Genomic DNA, 25397 nt, shown 5'->3' on the forward strand with positions numbered 1-25397 from the left:
CGGCATTGTAGAAGGACAGGGGAAAAAGAAACTTCCATATACTGAGTATCTTTTATGTGCTTTACACAGGCTATCTCTTTCCAGCCCAAATGAACCCCTGACAGGTACGCATTGTCTCCATTTTAAAGATTAGTGAACAAAGGCTGAGAGAACTTGAGGGCTCTTGAAGACTTTTTCATCTCACTTTTACTTAGCAGATGAAAAAAACGAGAGCCCCAGAAAGATTAGGTGGCTTGCGTAAGGACACAAAGCTAGTTACTATCAGAGCCGAGATCTGACTGCCAGCCCACTGCTCTCTTTAATGATATCTAAGCTCTCGCTCTGAAAGGAACCAACATATTAACAATAGAGCAGGAATGCCAGGCACTTCGCTAGATGCTTTACATTCTTCATCCAACTCTGATCTAGGGGGTTCCAACACTGCTGTTCCAATCAATGTTTTCTACTAACACAGACTACAGAAGGGGAACAAAACTTAAATTTCACATCTAACGATTTTACAAGGTGATTAACATGCATGCTCCTATACACACAGATGAATGGATGTCACAGGAAGCAAATAGGAAGAGATTTGGAAAGGTTGTCGCAGAAGGCACAATGGGTTCGAACATGTAATCAGATGACACATTCTGGTACACATACCTGTGTACCACGGCGATTTGCCAAGTGCTGGGCCCCTCAGAGAAAGACAGTTCAGCCCCTGAATCACTCACCATCAGCACGTGTGTGACACTTCCCACCACAGAAGCGTGTTATTCTGAGAAAAACTATGGTCTTGATATCAGAAAACTTAAATCGAAAGCCTAGCTTCGTCACCCATGAATCACATGCCGTGGGGGGATGGGCGGGCGGGTACCTATAAGTCAGAGTCTCTGAGCCTCTCTGTCAAAGAGTGGGAGCTTCTGCGCCAGGATGCTGTGAGAGGCAAATGGGACAAGACTTCTGCAGGAACCCAACACACGATTAGCACCCAGTAACTGCTATTTTCATCAGTTCTTCTCAAATTCTACAACTTGAAAGGAGCAAATGTCCCTGCCAGTAAAATTTAAAATAAGACAAGTGGGGAAATGGGGAGGTTATTAGTCAGAGGGTACCAAGTTCAGGTATACAAGATGAATAAGTCTTAGAGATCTACCATGCTGCATGGTGCCTACAGCAAATAATCCTGTATTGTATATACTTAAAAATTTGCCAGTAGGGTAGCTCTTATGTTAATAAAGAGTTCTTATCACACACACAAAAATAATAATAAAATAAATACAGAAGGTGGGAGGGAAAAGAAGACAAGATAATGAGCAACCAATATGAAGATTACTGGAGTGGGAGGTACAACCTATCTGGGTGTAAGACAGGCTACAAGGATGTATTGTAAAACACAGGGAATACAGCCAATATTTTAATAACTATAAATGGAATAGAACCTTTAAAAATTGTATAAATTTTTAAAAAAAATTAATAAAAAAGATTACTAAAAATATTCAATGTCTACCACTAAGGTAAGAAAAGCTAATATTGAATAGATAACAGGGTATGAGGGGGGAAAAATTCGGGAATAAGTGCCTGAATGAGACCAATAGGCACTTTGTGACAGAGATATCACCAGAGGGCATATCAAGTGTTAGCTGTAGACATTAAGACTCCTCTACAACTGATACCTTTGTTTTCACAGAGGTTATATTTGGTCAAAACTCAAAGTGTTCTTAAAATAATAATGCCTTTTTACAGTGAGCATGACCTTTCCTGAACAACATCACAATTACTGTAAAACCCACGGTTACAAAGTATATAATAAAGAACATCAAAGGAAGGTAAAAATTACATTGTTCCGACAAGGGGAATTACTTATGTAAATAATTGATGAAATGCAAAGCCTGTCAATCTACATTGTGTTCTGAATAAGCATGAAAAAAATCATTCGGGTCAATAATAAATAGTCTTCTACTATTAACAGAATTCCCATTGGGCTTCCCTGGTGGCGCAGTGGTTGAGAATCCGCCTGCCGATGCAGGGGACGCGGGTTCGTGCCCCGGTCTGGGAAGATCCCACATGCCGCGGAGCGGCTGGGCCCGTGAGCCACGGCCGCTGAGCCCGCGCGTCCCGAGCCTGTGCTCCGCAACGGGAGAGGCCACAACAGTGAGAGGCCTGCATACCACACACACACACACACACACACACACACACACACACACACACACACACACACACACACAAGTTGGTTCAAATAACCCCAACTGATGTTTCATTTGATCCTTCCTCTAACCATGGAGGAAAAGCAGGACAGTCGGAATTATGCTTGAATTTTACATACTGCAAACCTGAAACACAAACCTGAAAGAGAAAAGTCACTCATCCCAGCTCCCAGCTAAAGCCAGGGCCGTTCAACCCTCTTCTGACATAATCTGATGTTCATTCTACTGGTCTAAGCTACAAGGTACACCTATTTTCAAGGAACGTCCAACTTTCAGGTTGATGAGGGAATGTTATCATTAATTTTACACAGCTGGCAACCTCTCTGTATCACAAGGAAATTATTCTACCCAGGAAGCTGGGCGCACAAGAAGTGAGAGGGTGGCACCTATTGGTGAAAAGTGTGTGCTGCAGTGGAAGTAGTCAGTGCGATTTGAAAAATATCAGTAATGTTAATAGTTTATGAAATGAGGGGTGGGTACAAAGGAAAACCATATGGAACAGAAAAGTAAGGGAAAGCAAGAAAGCACTGAGTATACACACTACCAAATGTAAAACAGCTAGCTAGTGGGAAGCAGCTGCATAGCACAGGGAGATCAACTCGGTTCTTTGTGACCACCTAGAGGGGTGGGAGGGAGACACAAGAGGGAGGGGAAATGGGGATATATGTATACATATAGCTGATTCACTTTGTTATACAGCAGAAACTAACACAACACTGTAAAGCAATTATACTCCAATAAAGATGTAAAATAAATAAACAAAATAATTTAAAAAAGAAAGCATTGAGGGCTTCCCTGGTGGCGCAGTGGTTGAGAGTCCACCTGCCGATGCAGGGGACACGGGTTCGTGCCCCGGTCTGGGAGGATCCCACATGCCGTGGAGCGGCTGGGCCCGTGAGCCATGGCCGCTGAGCCTGTGCGTCCGGAGCCTGTGCTCTGCAACGGGAGAGGCCACAACAGTGAGGCCCGCGTACCACAAAAATAAAGAAAGAAAGAAAGAAAGAAAGCATTGAGAAGTTTTAAAAAATGATACCCATGACCACTTTGGGTAATCAGTTTCCAGCTGGTAATAGTTCTGATTCCTTTCTTTTAGAGCAGTTTTAAATCAGTCTCTTTGGGAGCAAGTTTTCTTCGGGAATGTATCTCTGGTTTTAAAATGAAAGTCAATGGCAAATCGGTGGGGAAGGGGGTTTAGGTTACTGAAATTTACTTCATCGATGGTGTTTCAAGAAAGGAAGGGAGAAGTGAGGGAAAGAGAAGGAAGTTAACATTTATGAAATGTCTATTATGTTGAAGGCGCTTCATATGCATTACCACACTTAATTCTCACTCACACACAAAATCTATCCTACAGGTAGCAGTATTATCTCCATTTTACAGTGAGGAAACTGAGGCACAGGGAGAAGAAACTGGCCCTAAAGTACTCAATAAATGGTGGTCAGGATGAGAAACCTAATAGTCTGACTGTAGTGATCTAAACTACCCAGGCATACATACCACCTCAACCAAAAGAGCAGTCGCTTAGTACACATAGGCATAATATATTTCCTTAGAAATAGACCCAACTGCAACCTTATAAGACCCTCTAAATAAATGTGAAATCTCATATTTTCCTTTCCAAAAACTTGGATGTAGAGAACAATCAATACACACAATGAGTTGTGCCTTTACAATACAATAAATTACCATCAATCAGCCTTCTCCTCACTGAATCACCTTCTCAATACCTCTTCTTCCTTACACTGGCAGCTCAAAATCTCAGTAACATCAGCATCGAACTCCAATAGTGAGATGAAGAAAGAAAAAGAGACACGCCTTCCATTCAGAATTATTGGTGCTTGGAGTGAACATGTCATCAAAGACAAAAGATGCTCAATTCTGTTGTATTTCGCTTGAGTGATGAAGCAACAGGATTTTTAAGTAAATATGGTGACATTTGGGGAGGGAAATGATATAAGTACTACATCTCGAGGAATGAAAAGAGTCCAACATCATCATTTTTCTTTCAAAGGTACTAGGGCTACTAAAGCAAATACTACTTTCAAACTCTAACAGAGATCCTGCCTTTGGATGGGGGTGAGAAAATTGGCATAAACCTTTTCCCTGTCTTCTCAACATTTCATGTCCCAGGAATATAGATTACTGACCTGCCGAGAGTCCGTGTGAGAAAAAAAAGGGAGGGGAAGCGAAGAAGAAAGACTGAAGAAAGAACCTGACAGCTCAAAGGAAGAAGAGTGAAAAAAGATAGGTCTAGGTAAATGAGACCACAATTCAATGTCATGGCTGTGGATTCAGAAGTGAGAAAAATAATTTACACTCACTTCAACTGAAAATGGAAAACTCTGCTTTCTAGATTAATAACTAACTTACATTTCAAAATGTTTGGAAGCTTCTGACTGATGAAGAGTAAATAGTACTAAACTTAGAGTTGTTTTTCTTTTTTCTTTTCTGACTTCAAATTTAGCAAAATTAAAGTAACTGACCCAAATCTGGCTTCAGTTGTAATGAGATTCAAACTTAAGAAATTTCAGGTTCTGATTACAGCAATTAGGAATCCCAGGCCTCCAGGATTCTTTTGGTTCTTAATACCAACCCGGCAACATTTTGATACCTGGAGCATCTAACGATGTTTGCGGGGACACTGATTACGCACACTCCTGTGACACAGGATTTATGACTCAATCAGAGCCTACTTAGTTTATATAACCAGCACCAGATTGTAGCAGAGGGATACCACTGAATCAATCTATTCATTGCTAGTGAAACAAAAGACATAACTACATAACTACAAAAAAGAAAAAAAAAAGCTACAGAGACTTAAAGTATATAACTTGCTTCTCAAAACTGAAAGGCTACAGCTATGTTAAAAAACAAAGGTAGCAATTATAAAAAGTATATAAATATATATAAAAAGTATATAAAAGTATATAAATTCCTATAATATACACAGATATATTTCTCAGCTCTATCCTCTTACCATTGATCTATGTTTTCTTCTGGCAATATTGCAATGCTTTCGTTATCGTGGTGTTGTACATATAGATCCAACCTCATTGTCTTCTTTTTCAAAAGTATCTTGGATATTTGTATGCAATTACACTTCCATATGGGAACTAACTATGGTATAATGTTTAAACACCTAGTTATCTAGGTTTTCAAATATAATGATATAAAATTTTAAACAATAATATTCTCTTCCCATCCTTGCACTGTTCTATCTCTAGTAGCATTCTCTCCCCTTTCCTCTGCTACAGTTTATGGTATCTTCTTCCTTTTCAATTTGACCAGATCTGCCAAATGGCGGTTCCTTTCAAAGAACAAACTTTTGGTTTTACTGACCCAAATTTTGTTTGCTTGCTATTTCATTAAATTCTGCTTTTATCTTTATTTTTGTCTTATTTACACTCTTTCTTGTATATTCTAAAAAGAAAATACAACTAAGGCTATAAATCTTCCTATGAATACCATTTTTGCTTCATCCCATGGGTTTAAATGACAGTGATCTGGATTTTGTACGGTTCTTATAGTTCATTTCTCAACATTTTATAATTTCTGTTTCGATTTTATCTTTAAAGCAAGAATTATTTAGAAATATTCTTTTACATTGCCAAGTGTAATAAAGTGGCTTTGGCTACTTTATTCTTGTTAATTTCCAATTTTATTCATTATAGTTGGTGAATGTGGCCTGGATGACTTCTGTACTGAGATTTTTTTCAAGCACTTTAAAACATAGTCAAATTTTGTGACTATTCCATATATGTTTTAAAATTTTCACGATTATTTGAAAAGTGTTCCTATTTTCTGTTTTATCAACCGTGTTAATTGTGTTAAGTTTTGGTGTTTTGTCTAACTGAAATGTCAAATTTTGAGAGAAGAATTGTAAGCCATCAACTATGACTGCAGTTTTCTCATTGCTCCTTGTACTTCTATTGGTTTTGGACAAATATATATGCTTTGTATAGGTTCATGACTTTTGTCCTCTGGATCAAGCACACCTTTTGGCAACTTAAAATATGCCCCTTTCCCAGGTAATGTTCCTTTGTCTTGGATTCTATCTTATCTGATGTTAATATTGTTTCACCGACTTTCTTTTAGGAATATTTGCCTGGCGTATCTTTTTCCACTCCTCTGTTTTAAACTCTTTGGTGATATTTTATTTTAGCTATATCTCTTATAAACAGTGTTTAGCTGAATTTTGACTGTTATTTTTATCCAGAGGCTCCAGCACTCAACAGGTGATTTTAATGAGCTCGCATGCACTGTGATAACTGACGTGTTTATGACGGACTGCTATCCTGCGTGTCATGCTGCTCCTTACATACACTCGCCGTGTCCTACTTCAGACTTTGTACTTCTTCCCTCCACCTTCCCATGCCTGGCTTCCCCTCTTTATTCAGGTCTTGCTGAATGTCCCATCTCTCTGCAAGGCCTTCTCTCACACTATCTCTTACTGTGCTTTTTTTTTTTTCAACAGCCACTATTACCTGAACTGGTATATTACCTGACTTACGGTCTGTTTCCCTCACCACAGTCAACTCCAGGAAAGCCTGGGTCTTGTCTGTCTCGTTCACCCTCCTGGTACTAAGCCTTCTTAGACGAAAATATTACAGTGTGTTTTTGGAAGATCTATGAGCCAAACTGGGTTTAAGTTGACAGCTTTTTGTGGCTTTACGATGGCAAAATGGGAGGGTTTGAATTCTCATAAAAGCAACATTGACTTCCAAAAATGCATCTGTTTACAGACTATGAAATACTAATTGGAGATTTATACTTTAATATGCCTCAAAAGTTAAAGGAAATCTTTGTTGCTTTTTCAATTTGGCAAATAAGGCAATTCAATTTTAGAAATGCAACAAGAATTCAGTTTCAGATGAAAATATGACATTTTTTGTCAGTATCAAGTTCTGCCACTGTTGATGATTGAATTACTTCCCATTTGCCATTTTGGGCAAAAAAATTTCATTTCAAAATAGTAATTGCCTTCACAGGAAGAAAGAGAATACCTTCTTTATAACTAAATACTGCCCGCTGGGAAATCAAAAAGTCTCTCTCTAAGAGACGGTTGGGGGGAACAGGACGGCTGGTCTGACACACATCCTTCTTTAAGCTTAGTGAGGTTACTCAGAACACTTTCTTCACTCAACAAACTGGTTCTTTCCATGCCAGACGTCACTTTCAAATGTACATTTTCCTGATTTTAGGTACTGCTTTGGTACCTCCAATAAGAGTACAGGAGACTCAAAACGGGAGTAAAAAGGAAATTTTAAAGTAATGCAATGTTAATAAAATATGAATACATGTGATTTTACAAATTCTATAGTAACTAACAGGAAAGAAAGAAGAAATTTATATGAATTTAGCAGGTTAGGATCATGCATAAGGTAAGTTAAAACACAGATTACTGGGCACTGTCTCCAGAGATTCTGATTTAGTGTGTCTTGGGTAGGGCCTGAGAAACCATTTCCAACAGGTTTCCAGGTGATGCTGACGCTGCTGGCCTGCGAATCACACTTTGGGAAACACTATTTGAGACTATTATTTTAGACGCTTGATTTGGGATGCAGGTGATACAGCAAGAATATCAAGGCATTAAAAATAGTTTTCATCTGCTCTTTGGAACTTTTTGGTGTAGTAGCTCATATATATTCCACCTCAATTGTCTTTCATTGTTTATCTTGAAATTCTCCTAAAAGAAAATTTTGAAATAAATTCTCCTGAAATTTTCAAGGTAAAATTAGAATAAAATTTTATACGTCAGGATGGGTTGGCTCAGACACGCTGTGGACATATACAAATCCAAATGATTTAGAGCACGAGTCCCCAGATCAAATGTCCTAAAAATGCCAGACAGGTTAGATACTTAATACAAGTGAATGAAGTAGATCAGATCTTGAGGAGAATTAGAGAGGTCAGACCCGAAGAGGGCAGCTGCTACTCACGCCACACAACCGTCAACCAAAAATGTAGGTCTTCTATGGTCAGCTCTCCCAAGTTTTCAAAATAAGCTGGAGTTCCAACATTTCATGTAGAAGCTCTCAATTTTTAAACGCAGGCAACTAATTTAAAACTTTTAAGCACTGTGTAGGACACACAAAAAAGGTGTGTGGGCTGGATGATGCCGGTTTATAACCTCTGATAAGTCTCAGGGCCTTTCTGCTGCCCCAGCCAGGAATAATACAGGTTGGGCGATGTGCTCACCTAGTCACTGCGCTCATGGGCCCACTCCCGCCAAGAGTCTTCTCCTTCCCAAATAACAGGCTCTCTCTCTAAAGACCTACTAAAGTCCCTTTGCATAAGTAGCTTGCCTATCAAAATAAGTTCTCTGGCAATGATCTTAGTATGGGAAGGCTATGGCAGAGAGACGTGAATTCTTCAAACACTGGAACTGCTGATCCCAAATTAATGATTAGCTTAAAGTGACTGGAATCTCAGGATCATTAACTAGACCTGGGAATACAGAGTTGAGGATTCTTAAGCATTCTGTCACAATGCTGATGTGATTTGGTACCCAGAAGTTGTTTCATCTTTACCTAAAGACTCACTAAACTGAGAAAATCAGTCCTTACAAAGATGTCCACGACAACTACAGAAGCAACACGGAATCGCAAACATGAAGACTCAAATCTCTGAGTCTACTCTGATTAACAGTGTCGGCCTGGAACACTGTGTTAAGAAGGATTCTGAAGCTGAATCCTGACTCAGTGGAAAATATGAATGCCAAAGACCTAGAAGAGAGGAATGGCAGCAGACGTGCCCCGTATTTGGCCTCTTCTATATAGTAGGTAACAACATTACACCTGTGTTCACAAAATCTAGTCTTCCTGTAGTGCGTTAATATAGCAACCAACTTAATGTTTTCAAAACATAAGTAGGATCAAGTCACATCTTGCCAGTAGCTTTCCATTTCACTCAGACTAAAAGCTCAAGTCCTTATTATTACACAAAAGCCCTAACATTGTCTGACTCCCCATTACATCTCTGCTCTCATTTCCTGCTACAACACATCCCCCTGATGCCATTCCAAACATACTATTCACTTCACTGTTCTGCAAACACACTAAGCAAGTGCCTGCCTCAAGACCTTTACATTTGCTATTCCAGCTGCCTGAGAAGCTCTTTCTCTGGATAGTCACAAAGTTCACTCTCTCATCTTCTTGCCAATGAGAACTTCTTTAACTCATTATTTTAAATTGCTACAAATTTACACACACACACACACACACAGACACACACACACTCCCTCCCTCTCCCTCTCCTTTTCTCCTTCCCTTCCCCACCAATCTCCCTTTTCCTGCTTCATACTTTCTACAACACTTACCACTATCTGACACACTTCCTTTTACTTTTACTTCCTTTTGCTTCCTTATTTTCCTTCTTCTAAAATGAAACCTCCAGGAGGGATGAGTTTTTGACTTCTATATCCCTAGAAGAGTGTCAAGCACATACTGGCACTCAAAGAGCTAATAAATAAATGAGTGAACAAACAGATGATAAAACAAATGAGCTTGGGTCCTAACATGGGTTCAGGGACTAATCGGTTAAATAACCTCAGGTAAGTTATTCTGGTCCTCAAAAGATCTCTATCATTAGTTGTATAAACTATGACATTCCTGTTACTCTACAAAAGCAGAAACTATGTTATGAAAGAACTGACCTCTAGACTGGTCAGTAGGATAGGAGAAAGCCAGGACTAGAAAGCCTCCCCAAATCCAAATCTAGTATGCAAACTAAGTTCTTAAAAACAACAGAATTATGACAGAATTTAAGAGTGTAAAAATTAAATACTCCTAAGGAGAAAATCCTTTTCTAGAAAAGGAATGCGGACTCCTTAGCTTATTTTTTTTTGCACATTTTTTTTTTTTTTTTTTTTTTTACTGCCTCTACACATTAAATCTCTGTGAACATTAACAAGTGTCTGTGGTTGAGGGAGAATGTTCCACAGCAGAAAGAGGAAATACACACCCTGTTTTTCCTATGAAACTTTGGAATTATTTAATATTCAGCCTCGGACAAAATTCAGAATAATCCTCTCAGAGAGACTGAAATTAGGATAATGGTTAGCCAAACAACAAAGACACTATAAAAGAGCACTAACTGCCCTCCAGTCTAATTCTTAAATATAAAATCACAATCCCAGATAAACTAGTAAAGACAGTGCATCTTCACTGGATGACTAAACATTTCTTTTACCATTAACAAATTCAAACTCAACAAAAGGAAAAATGGCAAGTGAATAAATAATTATTAAAGCAAAAAAGATGCCACTAATTAGTTGGGAGCCCTCGGAGCAGCTCAAATGTCAGTCAAAATGTTGTCTCAGACTCCTGAGGCCCATAGCCGCATTTAGAGGAACTGTGAGCTGCACAATAAAATGCTCAAGCACTTTGCACTTTCAGTGAAATGACAGAATTGGATGTGTGATATTTCAAACAACTTTCCCCCGCAGACATGACCATCTGCTTCCAAGTCTACTTACGAACTCATAGTCTCCATCCTGTGGAACTTTCCAATCTGAAGAGTTCTTCAGTGGGCCAGGGACACTCTTGCCAAAGCTGTTGATTTGATTTTCCTTTTCTTTTTGTTCAAAGTATTCAAGAAAAGATGGTCTTGCAGGCTGCATGGTCTCATCCCTTCCTGAAAACCAAGAAAAACAAAAGGTGAAATATAGTATCTCAGATTTCAGATAAGTTTAGTAAATGGATCTGTCTCCAGATGGGCTAAGGTCATGGAATCAGTGGCTTTTTGTTAGATAAAGAGTCCTTCAAGATTCTAGTGAAAACTATAGGAAAAAGCACCAATGCTCACTCAAAATACTTTTCATAGAATTTCAGAGGATCCATAGCCCCCCCAGGGTCCCTTTTTCTAAATGGAAAGACTTGGAGATGCAATGACTCTACATCAGCTACAAGTAATACTTTTTGGATCCCCTATAGCAAAGAGTTCCTATAACATTTAGACCGAAAACAGAGAAGCAAGCCAAAATATTTATTAATCATCTACATATATATAATATACTCTACAGGCATCAGAGTCAGGAAGGGGGGATGATATCATAGTGATTGATTTCCCTTGGCAAAATCATGATCTAACTTGACTAATGAGAAAAACAGGCATGAAAAAGAAAATCTAAGTAAATCACAACCCACTCCATGAAATATTATATAACTTTAAAAATACTATTTACACATGGTTTATGATAAAGTTAAGGAGAAAAAATACGATATTATATATACAGTACAATCTCAACTCCGTAAAACCATACACATAGGAGAAAAAAAAGACTATAAAAAAATATACCAAAATGTTAACGGGATTTGTCTCTGATAGTAGGATGATAGGTGATTTTATTTAATTCTTTTAAATATTATTTAAAAGAAGACAGTATACGATAAATATTAAATAGATAGAACTGATTGTAAGCGTTACATGTGCCCAGGAGATGAAGAAATCTTGCAAGATGGGTGGTCAGGGAAGACTGGTAGAAGGGCTTAGGTTAGCAGTCACATAACAGGGTAGCTACATAGCAGAGCAGGATCAGTAGTTACGTAACAGCAGTTACCATATGAGAGCAGAATACAGCAGTTACTAGTTAGAACTAGTAACAATCACAGAAAGAATAACTTTACCTGGCATGACTTAAAAACCTAGTTAGCTGAATGCACCTATTTCACGGTAGTCTAATACTGGGAAGTACAGAAGTCTTTTTTCAGTACTTTGCATGAACATGTGGATTTATACTGCCTTTTCCCCCAGTAACCATAAAAAAAGACCAGAAGGTTCAGAGCCTTAAGAAGTGAATGGGTAGGGGTCCAGAAGATAAAGAACAGCAAGTGTTTCCTCTCCAAGAACCCTTGTTCCATGCAATCTTATCTCTTGACATTTGCCTAGTCCCAGTTTTGAGCCAGCACCCTGACTGCCTCTCAGATATTTGTCATCTTACTCACCATCACCACTGCCAAGTTCAACAGCAGCCAATCCCAGATTTGCCCACTTCCAGATGCTGCCAATAGCTTACTTCACTGTTGCCCCCTCATTTATTAGGGATCAAACACAATATTTGCTAGAACCAGTCAACAATTATGTGCTGAATGTCTGTTTTGTTTTGTCTGTTCTAGGTATGATGTTAAGTACTTTTCACGCTTATTTTGTTTACTTTTTAAATTAAATTTAAGGTATTATTTCATAATACAGTTCTGAAGGAAATGCAACAGAACTTGTAAAAATGGGGGTGTTTTGGATTTCCTGACAAGTTCGGATGGAAAGGCCTTTTGATCAGTGCCTTCCTCTGGGACCACCAGAGGAGAAGGCTGGCTCGGACACAACTCTACAGCAAGCCTACCCATAATCCTACACATCAGAAGGGGTGTTTAGAGGGCCTCCTGAGCCGAGCAACTGTGACAGTGCTATAGATGGCTGAAATACGCAGTATGCAGTGTACTTTTTTTTTTGTTTGTTTGTTTGTTTGTTTGTTTTGTGGTACGCGGGCCTCTCACTGTTGTGGCCTCTCCCATTGCGGAGCGCAGGCTCCGGACGCGCAGGCTCAGCGGCCATGGCTCACGGGCCCAGCCGCTCTGCGGCATGTGGGATCTTCCCGGACCGGGGCACGAACCCGTGTCCCCTGCAACGGCAGGCGGACTCTCAACCACCGCGCCACCAGGGAAGCCCTGCAGTGTACTTTTATACAAAATATTCTGCGACTTCCCTGGCAGTCCAGTGGTTAAGACTTCACGCCCCCAATGCAGGGGGTGTGGGTTCGATCCCTGGTTAGGGAACTAAGATGCCACACGGTGCAGCCAAAAAACAAATCTGGACCAGATACTAGGTTCAGACCAGCTGAAGAGAATAGAAAGGCTAGAAACAAAGTAGAAAGCCCAAATGGGTATCCAAACAACTGGATAGCTGTTTGGAAAAAGATTACATTGTATCCACACCTCATACCTTCAACCAGGAAAACTCCAAATGGATAAGAGCTCTAATTGTAAAAATGGAAACTGTAAGTACTAGAAGAAAACATGTGTGAATGCAATGCATTTAAAACCTGAATGAGGAAAAAGCCTTTTTAACATACCATGACAAAAACCCAGATGCAATTAAAGAAAAAAAGGATGTTTTCTTCGTGTGAAGGAAATATCACAGATTTTTAAAAATTAATAAGTACAAACAGGGACTTCCCTGGTAGTCCAGTGGTTAAGAATCCACCTTCCAATGCAGGGGATGCGGGTTCAAACCGTGGTCGGGGAACTAAGATCCCAGATGCCGCAGGGCAACTAAGTCTGTGCGCCACAACTAGAGAGAAGCCTGCGCACCGCAACGGAAGATCATGCATGCCACAACGAAGATCCCATCTGCCGCAACTAAGACCTGACGCACGGCCAAAAATAAAATAAATTTTAAAATAAAAATTAAGCACACATTCACTATAAGCCAAGATGAAAGACAAATGACGAACTCGAAGAAAATATTGGCAACAAGTAACCATAAAGGTTTTAAAAGAATTTTCTTTTAAAAATAAATTTTAGAATTCTTTATATCTTAGGAAGATAAGCTCCCAAATATATAAAGAATTCCAAAAATTAAGGAAAAGAAGACCCCAAAAAGGTAGAGATATGGGCTAAAGATAGTATACACACAAAGATACCCAATTAGTCCTTAAACATGAAAAAAACGTGTAGGTTCACTCATGAGAGAAATTCAAATCAAAATTATTTGGAGATGCGATTTCTTACATTTCAATTTGGCAAAAGTCAAAAGCTTGATAATACCCTATCTGCTGGTAAGGATGTGGCACCACACAGGCACTCTCGTACGTTGCTGAATTTGGATGCAAAGTAGTACCAGCCCTATGAAGGGGATCTGGCAATATTTAATTATCAAAATATGAAACTGAAGAAGGTACAAAAAATGCTGGTGTGTTGAATTTAAACCGAGGTATTAACATGAACTCATGATTTATTAAAAAAATTTTTGCTGAGCTTTCTTTATTAAAAGGTCTTGAAGCAATGGCTATCCCATTAGCAATGAGCACACGTAGCATGCAGATTTTGATTTCCAAATACCATTCCCCACCACAAGGAGCTAATAAGCCTTCTCAAGAGAAACAGCTGATTCCAGGTCTAGGGCAGGAAAAGTACAAAGTGAGCCTCGAACATCTTTTTGTGCCAAAAAAAAACAAGTACTCACAAACTGACACGGACATATCAACAGGACACAGAAGCCACCTTGAGAGGCTCCCACCTATCAACAGGACACAGAAGCCACCTTGAGAGGCTCCCACCGGTAAATTCTGGGACACTGAGCATCAAAAACAAAACAAAACAAACAACACTGAATAAAAGGAGTCCATGAGCTCAGAGTAATAATCTAAAAGTGAAGGGGGTTAGGAGAGAAGGGAAAAGCCCTTCTTTAGAAAAATCACCACCTGAAAACTGTATTGTGGTGATAAAAGAGGGTACAGTTGCCTCTGTATCTGCAGGTTCCGCATCTGTGGATTCAACCAAACAGGACTCGAAAACATTAAAAAAAAAAAAAAAAAAATCCAGAAAGTTCCAAAAAGCAAAGCTAGAATTTGCTCCAAGCCAGCAACTATTTACATGTCATTTACATTATATTTACAACTATTTATATAACATTTACATTGTATTAGGTATTATAAGTAATCTAGAGATGATTTAAAGTATACAGAAAGATATGTGAAGGTTATATGCAAATACTTCGCTGCTTCATATAAGGGACTTAAGCATCTGCAAGCATCTGTGGATTTTGGTACCTGTGGTAGGTCCTGGAAACAATCTCCCACCTATACCAAGGGACAACTTTATGCTCTGTCTTAGGAAATACACACAAAACAGAATTTCTCCTTTTTCTGAAGATACACACAATATTTGAGGGTAAGCTGTATATATCATGCAACAATCTCTCCTCATTACTTCTGTCATGAATGTCCGTTTACACAGCCTTCTCTACAAACGCACAAAGAAATGACTGAAATGTGTTCATCAATAAAAATGGTAACTTCTGGAGATAAATAACAGGTAATTTAAAATATGTTCTTCTGTGGAACTGTTACAAAAATCATAAAGACATAATTTTTTAAAAAAACATCATATCCAACAATAAAAACTGTATAATTGGTACAATATACTTCTATGATGCCTCAGTGGTGGATTTTAGAAATTCAAGTCTTTAAACCAGAGATGAAACATTAACAATAACATTTCTATGGTCTAAATCTAAACTATGTCATAAAGATCAAAGAAACATCTCTTAAGCTAGAGTATAATTGTTTGTCTAATTTCTATCACTGTTTAGATGAGAAAATGAGAACATTTGCCTTCTACATATCTGAATTCCTCTATATTTGACAACAATAGCCCTTTGCAACTCACCTAAAGACCTCTAATATTTTTGGAGTTAAAATACCTAATATTCTTTGTCCCTTTCAACAACTAAGCATCACAAATTAGAAACTCTATCTAAAATGCCTTTCCTTTCACCTTTTGATATCAATATCAGGGACCTGATTATACCTAATATTTATTAGAAATCAATGTTCCCAAAACTATAGTGAATTTTGTAATAAGAGAAGTTTTTAATCTAATCACACATTCAGGTATAACCCAGGAGTAAAATGGACACACATATAAGAAACCTAATTATAGCGAAATGATTAAATGGTTACGTGTACAGGATTACAGAATAGCTACAATTGATTTTGGAGGCAGCACAATACACTACAAAAATCCCTAACCTGGGGTTCAAAGATCTAGATTCTGGTCCTGACTATCTTGATTGAACCACAGGTTCCAATCTAAAAAAGAAGCCATGGACCATATTATTTCTAGTGTCCCACTGCAGTTGTGAAAGTTCCATGATACTATCACTTGACAGTGGCTTATGACAACATATTTCTGCCTATGTACTGATAAACATTCAAAAGGAATTCTTACTCCAGAGGGATGATGACACTTGATCGTCTCTAATCTAAAATATGCCACAAATTAGATGTGCGTGGACATAAACCAAAGACCAGACCTGCTCAACAAATATTTGTGACAAGACTGTCTCTGATTCTTTGAGTTTCTTTTTGTTGTTGTTAGTGGTGTTTGGGGGGCTTTTTAAAAATAGATGGAAGAGGTGACTAAATTCTCCTTGGCCCAAAACTGTAATAAAAATATCATCAATAGATGCAGGTTATGACAATGTTTCATATAACTAAAGCTGAAGAAATGAATGAATCAACTGATAGGGGAAGACACCTCAACTGGCAAGAAACAACATGCATTCAAAAACAGGTGTATTTTTGATCCCTGTATTTAGTGATTCCAGAAGTTAATTGTTTACACCACAATGATTCCTTATATGTGAGGGTGCTTCACCACTGTACTTAGTTTATTGGAGGAAACAGCACTTCTATTGGGACCTACATTTTCTTAATAACACTATAATTAATTAGAGCACCTGTCCACAGTTTGACTTTATAGACTGATAATAATCTTCAGTAAACAGATCTGCATTACTATCACAATTAGTATCTACAATAGCATGTTTGCAAAAACGGCCTCTATAATTCCCTCCAAGTAGCCTTGGTATCCTCGCCCTTTACTAGTGCCCTCCCACAATGACTCTAGGCCTGGCCGTGTGACTTGCTATGGCCACTGCAATAGCAAATTTATTGCAAGCAGGGACTTGAAAAGTGCTTGCATATCCTATTACCATGTAAATAAACCTAGTGGGCATGCTAGATGGCGGAATACTATGTAGAGAGAGGCCTTGACCAGCTGGTCTTAGCTGAGGCCTTCAGGAGTCAGCCAGCCCCAGCTGACCACTAGTTTTTTTTTTTAAATTTACTTATTTATTTATTTTTGGCTGTTTTGGGTCTTCGTTGCTATGCACAAGCTTCTCATTGCGGTGGCTTCTCTTGTTGCAGAGTATGGGCTCTAGGCGCGTGGGCTTCAGTAGTTGTGGCACGCAGGCTCAGTAGTTGTGGCTTGCGGGCTCTAGAGCACAGGCTCAGTAGCTGTGGCGCACAGGTTTAGTTGCTCCACTTCCTGGAGCAGGGCTCGAACCCGTGTCCCCTGCGTTGGCAGGCAGATTCCTAACCATTGTGCCACCAAGGAAGTCCGTGACGGTTTTGAGGTGGTTTGCTACACAGCAAAAACCAACTGATACAGTATCTGAGATCTGTCTCAATCTCTCTCCATCACACCCCCACACACCAATCTATATCTACAAAAAGAGTTCCAGTCTTCAGGAACTCAGGTTTCAAATTCAACTAACATTGACTGAATACTTTCTAAGTTTCAGGTTTTCTACCAGATGCTTCCACAGGATGTTGCCATTAACACTTCATGAACACCATGTAAATAAAGTAGGAGGGAGGAGGATCTGTGCTTGTTGGCACTTACCAAGTGCTACACAATGTACCATTTCGTTTCATCCTCCCATCTTTTGAGGTATGTACTATTATTTCCACTTTCTAGATGAGAAATTTGCCTACGGTTATACAAGGATAGGATCTGAGCCCTGGTCATCAGGCTTTAAGGCTGGCGAGCTGCCTTTCATATTGCAAATTCTCTAAAATCAAAATGAGAATTCTTGACATATCCGAACTGCCATTAGGTTGAGCGTAGAAAGACCAGGGAAATGGAATTTTCCCAGTAACCTTATCCCTGGACTCTTCTTTCGGCACTCCTGAGCGAGACCATCAAGTGATGCTGAAAAGTGTGAGAGAATCATTCCCAGCTGACTAAAGGCAATGCTGTCCCCAGGGCTTCTGCTGGCTGGTGGGCTTTCTGTTTCAGTGTGAGCCAGGGTATTTTCTTCCAGACATATCCCAGGAAATGAAGACGTTCCACGGAATGATAACACCAGAAACCTGAAGCCGTTGGGAGAATGAACTCAGCAGAAAAGTCGAACTTTGAAAACAGCCATGTCTTGCTCTGATTCTTTTATCTGATGCAGGGAATGCATTGAATTCCTATACTATGACTGGCCTGTTCTTCTTTGTAAGCAGCATCTGGCAAGCTAAGTGGACAATCTGTCAAAGTCCACAAAGGGGCAAATTCATAAGCAACTGTATCTTATATTTATTTTTTTTTGAAAAATGCTCTGTGGGACTTCCCTGGTGGTCCAGTGGTTAAGAATACGGCTTCCAATGCAGGGGATGTGTGTTCAATCCCTGGTCGGGGAACTAAGATCCCACATGCCGTGGGGCAGCTAAGCCCGCACGCAACAATTGCTGAGCCCGTGCACTCTAGAGCCCGTACGCCACAACTAGAGAGCCCGCATGTCACAATTACTGAGCTCACGTGCCACAACTAGAGAGAAACCCATGCACCGCAACGAAGATCCCGTGTGCCGCGACTAAGACCTGGCGCAGTCAAATAAATAAATAAATATATATATTTTTAAGTTCTAAAACTAGATTGTAAACAAATCGGGTATATCCTTACAATGGAATATTATTCAGCCATAAAAAGAAATGAAGTACTGATATATGCTGTAACACTGATGAACCTTGAAAACATTAAACTAAGTGAAAGAAGCCAAATACAAAGACCACATTTTATATGATTCCATTTATATAAAACATTCAGAATAGGCAAATCCTTAGAGAAAGAAAGTATGTTAATGGCTGCCTGGGGATGGAGGAAAGGGTAATGAGAAGTGACTGCTAACAGGATTGTGGTTTCTTTGAGGGATGATGAAAATGTCTGGAATTTGACAGTGGTTTTGATTGCACAACCCTGCTAATATATTTTTAAAAACCACAGAACTGTACCTTAAAATGGTGAATTTTATATGTGAATTATATCTCAATTAAAAATAAATTTAAAAAAATTAGACTGTGGTGATGGTTGCATAACTCCGTAAATACACTAAAAACCACTGAATTGTATGCTTTAAATGAGTGAATTATATATCAATAAATTTTTTTTAAAAACCAGAAAGATCCCTTTTCTCTACTATTTATTTCTGGATTCACATGAACTATAACACAATGCCAAGGTAGTCATAATTGGCCAGGAGCTTGACCAGAGACCGAGGCCCATCTTTTCCTTTGGAATGACCAACGACTAGACATTAAACTTTATGCCTTTCCATTTAAAATGTTCATTTTCAAGACTGTCACCAAGTAAAACACAATGGTCAACCTACTCTTTCCTTAATTTCTACAACAACTCTTTTCTACCTGTTCAAAGTAGAGAACTCGGAAAAGCCTACATCTTCTTCTCTGTTTCAAGCATGAATACTTGCAAGAAAACAACTCAAATAATCTCTCACATGTTTTCTTCTGGCTTGGAATAATATGCCTTATCATAAGGTTGTTTGTTTTGTTTTTTTAATCTAACATTTATTATGTGTGTGGTTTTTGGTTTTGGTTTTGTGACTGGGCATCTAAGTGCTTTACATGTATTAATTCATTTAATTACACAAGTTACTATCCAAGTTTCTGTATGTGGCCATAAATATTCCTTTGAATGTTCTTTGAAACCACTAAGAATTGCCAGAACCATAAGTTATAAGGTTCCTCAGAGTCTAACTTTTGAATAACTCTTCCAGGAACCAGTTTTGGCAATTGCTTCTGTGTAAATTGACTTGACTTCTGGGCAATGAAGCTCTGGATCTTTAAGTCTAGTGTGCTACCATATGTCTATTCGAAGAGATCTAAATCCGGATTTCAAGGGGTTAACTAACTAGAGCAATACAGGCAGCACATCTAAAAAGATACATACAAAAGGTTCACTGGTGAGAATGATCCATACCTTGGTTATTGCAACAATTTCCTAATTGGTCTCACTGTTTCCAATCTTTTCAAACTCCATATCATCCAACCGACTGTCCTAAAAAACCACTTTGTTATACCACTTTTCTGATCAAAATGTCTTTATATTACCCTATTACCAACAAAGTCAAGTTCAAACTTCTGACATTGGCATTCAAGGTCCTCCAGTATCTGGTCAACACCCACTCCAGCCAAACTGAATGTTCAACATATATCCCCTCCTTTCTGACTCTGCACCTGCCTGGAATATCATCCCCAGCCTTTCTGCATATCTAAGTTCTCACAAATCCTTCAACATTTTTCTGAACCACTTACCCAGCATTTGTCTTATTATTATATTACTACCTTTATATGTAGAGGCCCTATCTCCTCAACTAAGTTATGTCAACATCAAATACCACTATCTGAGGCACCCGAAGTAATGTTCCAGGCATGTAAGGAATTAGAAAGAACGGTAATAGTAAAGTAGGCACTCCATACATATTAGATAATGACATATGTCATCTTCCCCTTTTAACCTAAAAATTCCTGGTCAGCAGTAAACATGTCATTTGGTTTTTTGTACACTACACAGTAACGACACATAGTGACTACCTAATAAATACTTTTTGGTGGGTATTAAATATTTATTTTTAACAAATACTGGTTCCAAGCTGATATTTTCTTAGAGCATAAACACTTAAGAGAATCATCTACTTTTTCTTTGGGACTCATTTAAATTTATCAAAATGTATCTCCATTTTTTTGCTGAGCAAGAGTAAGCAGGTCAGAACAGCTCAGAGCACCAGAAAAATATATTCCCCTAACTGATCAAAACTGACTTATCTGCTTCTTAGGCATAAAAGCCAAAGTATATCTTTTGGACTTTCTCCTATATTCTTCATTACTACCGTGCTACTGCTCTCTTTTGGAAAATAGATTTCCCCCATGGCTATTCTTGGCTCTCCTTTTACCAATTTAACTCTAATGGAGCAGCACCTTATCTTCCTCAAAATACAGGCCTTGAGCCTTTCAGCCATGTCACACTGAGATCTGGTACTTTCATATCCTAACATGTGGTCTGGCAGGTGGTTTGAATGAATTTTCAGGCACCACGTGTCTGTACTTTTTGGCTTATCCCAAAAGAATCAAGAATGTTAACAGTTTCCAAAGATAAAAGTGAGCCCAGCATCTGGACATAATTAGAAAAACTGCACAAACAATTAGGATTTAGCCTCCACTCTGGCAGGATGACCTCGAATTAGCTGTGCAACTGTGAGAAAAGTCTGAGGACCAAGATCTCTGCTCTTCTGCTGTAAATCCCACCCTAGAAGGAGATTCTGATAAACACACAGTGAACCCCACTGATTCTCTTTCAGGGATGGAAAAAAAAAAAATCCAGTCAGTAATAAATTTCACAGTGTTAAGATAACAGTTTGAAACTTCACAAGGGAAGGCTCACGTAGATTCAAAGTCTAGCCTTCTTTATAATCTACCATCTTATATTTTGAGCTATTGCTTAACAGATTCTCAAAACATGTTATCCTGTTACCAAGGAATTTGAATCAATCTCTCTCTCTCTCCCCTCAGCACATTTTAAAAACATTACTGAAACTGACAAGTGACCTTCCTTTAGATCTACCATCTTCATACCAGTGCTTAGACACAGAAGTGGCACTTACAAAACACCGTTAATACCAAGGGTACAAACTTTAAAAAAGTAAAAAACATGACTAGCAAGAGAAAAGGAGTTAGGATGTAGAAAAGTAGCTCAGGTTGAAGGAATTTTTAGGTCCAATGAAAAAAACCACTGTCATACACAAAAAGACCCATTACTTACTATATACTTACTATACTACTTACCATTTTTAAGCATTTCTATGCTAAGCGTTTTCCATATCTATCTCCTATCATCTTAACCTGACAAAACAGGAACTTTTATGCTTCACTGTTTCAGGATAGGAAACTGAGGCTCAGAAAAGGAAATAGCTTGTCAAAGCTGACAAAGTTTATAAAATTCTGAGCCAAGTTTCAAATCAAAGACTCTGATTCCAAAAATTAATGTTCTTTCCTCTACTCCTTTTTCCTTCTCCTACCCTTATTGAGAGATATGTTTCTAACCAAACTACGTTTTAAGTTTTAGCTTTGGTACGTATAAGCACGCTAATGCTATCTGAAATTCTCATATGATGCTGATGGTGAGTGGCAAAGATACATGGACACTTAATATTCTCTGATGATAGTTTTAAACATCCTGAGGGGATCTGAAATCAGATAGTAAGGTTATTGTAGTAAAAGATGCGTTAAAATACCTGTAGTGCTTTATGTCCTAGTAACTGTCCTTGCAAATGTTATAATCTGAGTTAGAAAGAATGAGATAGAGAACACACAAGGGAGTCACTGTTTTAACAATCCCCTTCAAAAAATTGCAGGTGGAAAGAAGATAGGCTGTGAGTCAAGAATTTCCATCTTACACAGCTCTGAAATTAGCATCTGACCTATGGTGTTGAAATAAAATCATTTTAACAAGATCCTGGACTTTGGTTTTAACATGAGGAAACTCACAGCAACAATAGGTGGCTTCCTGAGACCTAGGACTTTCTGGGAAGCTATAAATACATAACCGTTTTTACCACATAATACTATCACAGCAGTTTACCCAAAACATGGTTCTGAGTTGCTCTAACTTAATTACGCCACAATGCTTTAAGATTCTATTTCAAAGAGACTCATTAGAATACAATTAGAAATTTAAGTTTGAAATAGAAATCATCCACTCACTCCCTTTAGTTCACTGAGTCTAATTTAAAAGGCCTGAGTCAGTGGAAACAATCTTACAATTCAGTGGTCCAAGTTCTGCATCCCCCGTGGCCTAATAAGCCTGGAGATGAGGAGGAATTGGCTGCCATGTATCTCTTGGGAAGGCAGTGAGGACAAGAAAACCATATCGTAGCCAATGAGTCTTGGAAGGGAGAACTGTTGCCTGTCAAATCTTTAGTAGATGAGTTACATATTTTAAGTGGCCATCCTTTGGCTTGTCATTTCCTCATTTAGGGCAAAAGCATTTAACTGCTAAACTACAAATTTATGCAATTCGGGATCACTTGCTCCAGATTTTTTTGTTATCTCTGCCTCTGAAAAAAAGAACTTTTTTTGTTGTTTTCAAAGATACTTTATATTTAAAGTATTATTAAAGTATAATAATGTAGTTTATTTGACAACATATTTTTAATATGTTTTGAAAGCTTGGATTCGTTCTCTACTTATAGAAGTTCTCATTTTTGCTCCTAAATATTTTCTTTGATAATGATCAACTAAAACAGGAGAAATTATCTTCCTTTAAAAAAAAACGTTCGCTTGATAATGAAATGGTGAAACAATTTTTCTGCATATTAAGACACACCAAAAAAAAACTCCAGGGCTTCCCTGGTGGCGCAGCGGTTGAGAATCCGCCTGCCGATGCAGGAGACACGGGTTCGTGCCCTGGTCCGGGAAGATCCCACATGCCGCGGAGCGACTGAGCCCGTGAGCCATGGCCGCTGGGCCTGCGCGTCCGGAGCCTGTGCTCCGCAATGGGAGAGGCCACGACAGTGAGAGGCCCGCATACGGCAAAAAAAAAAACAAACAAACAAAAAAAAAAAAACAAAAAACTCCACATATAATTTAATATAAAATACACGGATGGCAATATGTACAAAATTTCATTATTTTCACAGCACTACTAATGATATTCAGTGTCCAATATATTACTTTGAATGACATTATTAATAATTAATATAACTGAATCACTTTGCTGTATACTTGAAACAGATTATAAAATACCTATACCTCAATTTAAAAAATGGACACAATATAATTTTTTTCAGTAAAAGGACTGTTAACTTAAAAAATTAACATTTTCATAAATCTGTGTGATATGCTTGGTTTTCTAAAGCACAAATTTCCGTCAGTATTAATGACATGTAATAGCTGAATCAGTAAAAACGAACAACCTCAAGATACTATTTTATTAGGAAACTCTTAAGTAAAACTCTTTCAAATTTATGAAGTATCCCAAGTTAGCCTCTTGAGGTTTATTTCTAAAACCTGAAAATCATGAATTAAAAATCATGTAATGTTTTATGTTGACATATCAGATATACAAAACCTTCCAATGTTACAAAGACTATCCAGATAACCTTCACCCAGATTCCTCAAATGTTAACATTTTATCACATTTGCATTATCATACTTCAGTCAATCAATCTGCCTAGCTATAAAACCTTGTCTGTTTATTATCACAGCTATGAGTCTTGATAATCCAAACACCAACATCACAAAAACCTTAGGTTTGAAGATCCTAGAAATAGGTGTCAAAAGACAAGAAAGGCAGGCTTTTCACAATGCTTAACAAGAAGCCCTGTACCACAGGAGCAATGAGGACTAGAAGTCAAAGGTTTGTCATCTAGGGTGACTTCGGACAAGACGCTGAACTTTTAACTTGAACTTCCTCATTCTGTATGGCAGGAAGCTCATAACTAGTGGACCCATATCTCAGGGAAGGTGTGAAAGTCAAATATAAAAGGAACAATTCCCAGGAAGAATTAACAATTCTAAATCTACATGCATCAGACAATGCAACCTCAAAATATAAAAGTCCTCCTCCCCAAAATATAAATCTCAAAATTAACAAAAATTGACAAATCACAACCACAGAGTAACAATTTTAACATATCTCCCTCAGAAACCAAAAGATCAAGTATCAAAAATTAGTGGGGAAAAGCTATATTTGAAGACAATTAACAAGCTAAATCTACTGTATATATATAGATTCCTACAAACAATTAGAAAACACACATTCTTTCTAAGGCACACAAACAACACTTAACAAAAATTACTGACATATTAGGCCACAAATGTCACAAGAAAACATCAAAAAACTGGTATTGGGGACTTCCCTGGCAGTCCAGTGGTTAAGACTTCACCTTCCAATGCAGGGGGTGCGGGTTTGATCCCTGGTTGGGGAGCTAAGATCCCACATGCCTGGCAGCCAAAAAACCAAAACATAAAACAGAAGCAATATTGTAACAAATTCAATAAAGACTTTTAAAATGGTCCACATCAAAAAATCTTAAAAAAAAAACAACTGGTATCACACAGACTGTGTTCTTTAGCCACAATTCTCTGAAATTGAAAATTTTAAATAAGCAGTTAAAAAAACTCACAATTTGGTTTTTAAAAAGCACTTCTGAATAATTCACGGGTTAAAAAAGAAATATGTAATAAGCACAAAGCATCACAAGCTGGGAAAAAGTATTTACAATGTGCCACATATGAAACTTATGGGATGCAGCGAAAACTGAACTTAGAGAAAAAAATACAATGTTACCTGAATACATTAGTAAGCAAGAAAATTAAACAGCTAAGTGTTCAACTCAAAAATGAAAGAATAAAATTTAACAATT

General features: G+C 38.2%; 1 protein-coding gene across 4 annotated transcripts in view; it reads right to left on the bottom strand.

The window, feature by feature from the left end:
• STK4 (serine/threonine kinase 4) overlaps positions 1 to 25397 on the bottom strand; it is an 88458-nt gene that overhangs the window by 20951 nt on the left and 42110 nt on the right. For all 4 annotated transcript variants that reach the window (XM_059037809.2, XM_067012122.1, XM_067012121.1 and 1 more), the window contains one exon: positions 10666 to 10823. In XM_059037809.2, coding sequence (XP_058893792.1) covers positions 10666 to 10823 — 158 coding nt within the window. The remainder of the gene's footprint in view (positions 1 to 10665; positions 10824 to 25397) is intronic.

The sequence above is a fragment of the Kogia breviceps genome, chromosome 14 (assembly GCF_026419965.1).
Source record: "Kogia breviceps isolate mKogBre1 chromosome 14, mKogBre1 haplotype 1, whole genome shotgun sequence".
Taxonomy (NCBI): Eukaryota; Metazoa; Chordata; class Mammalia; order Artiodactyla; family Physeteridae; genus Kogia; species Kogia breviceps.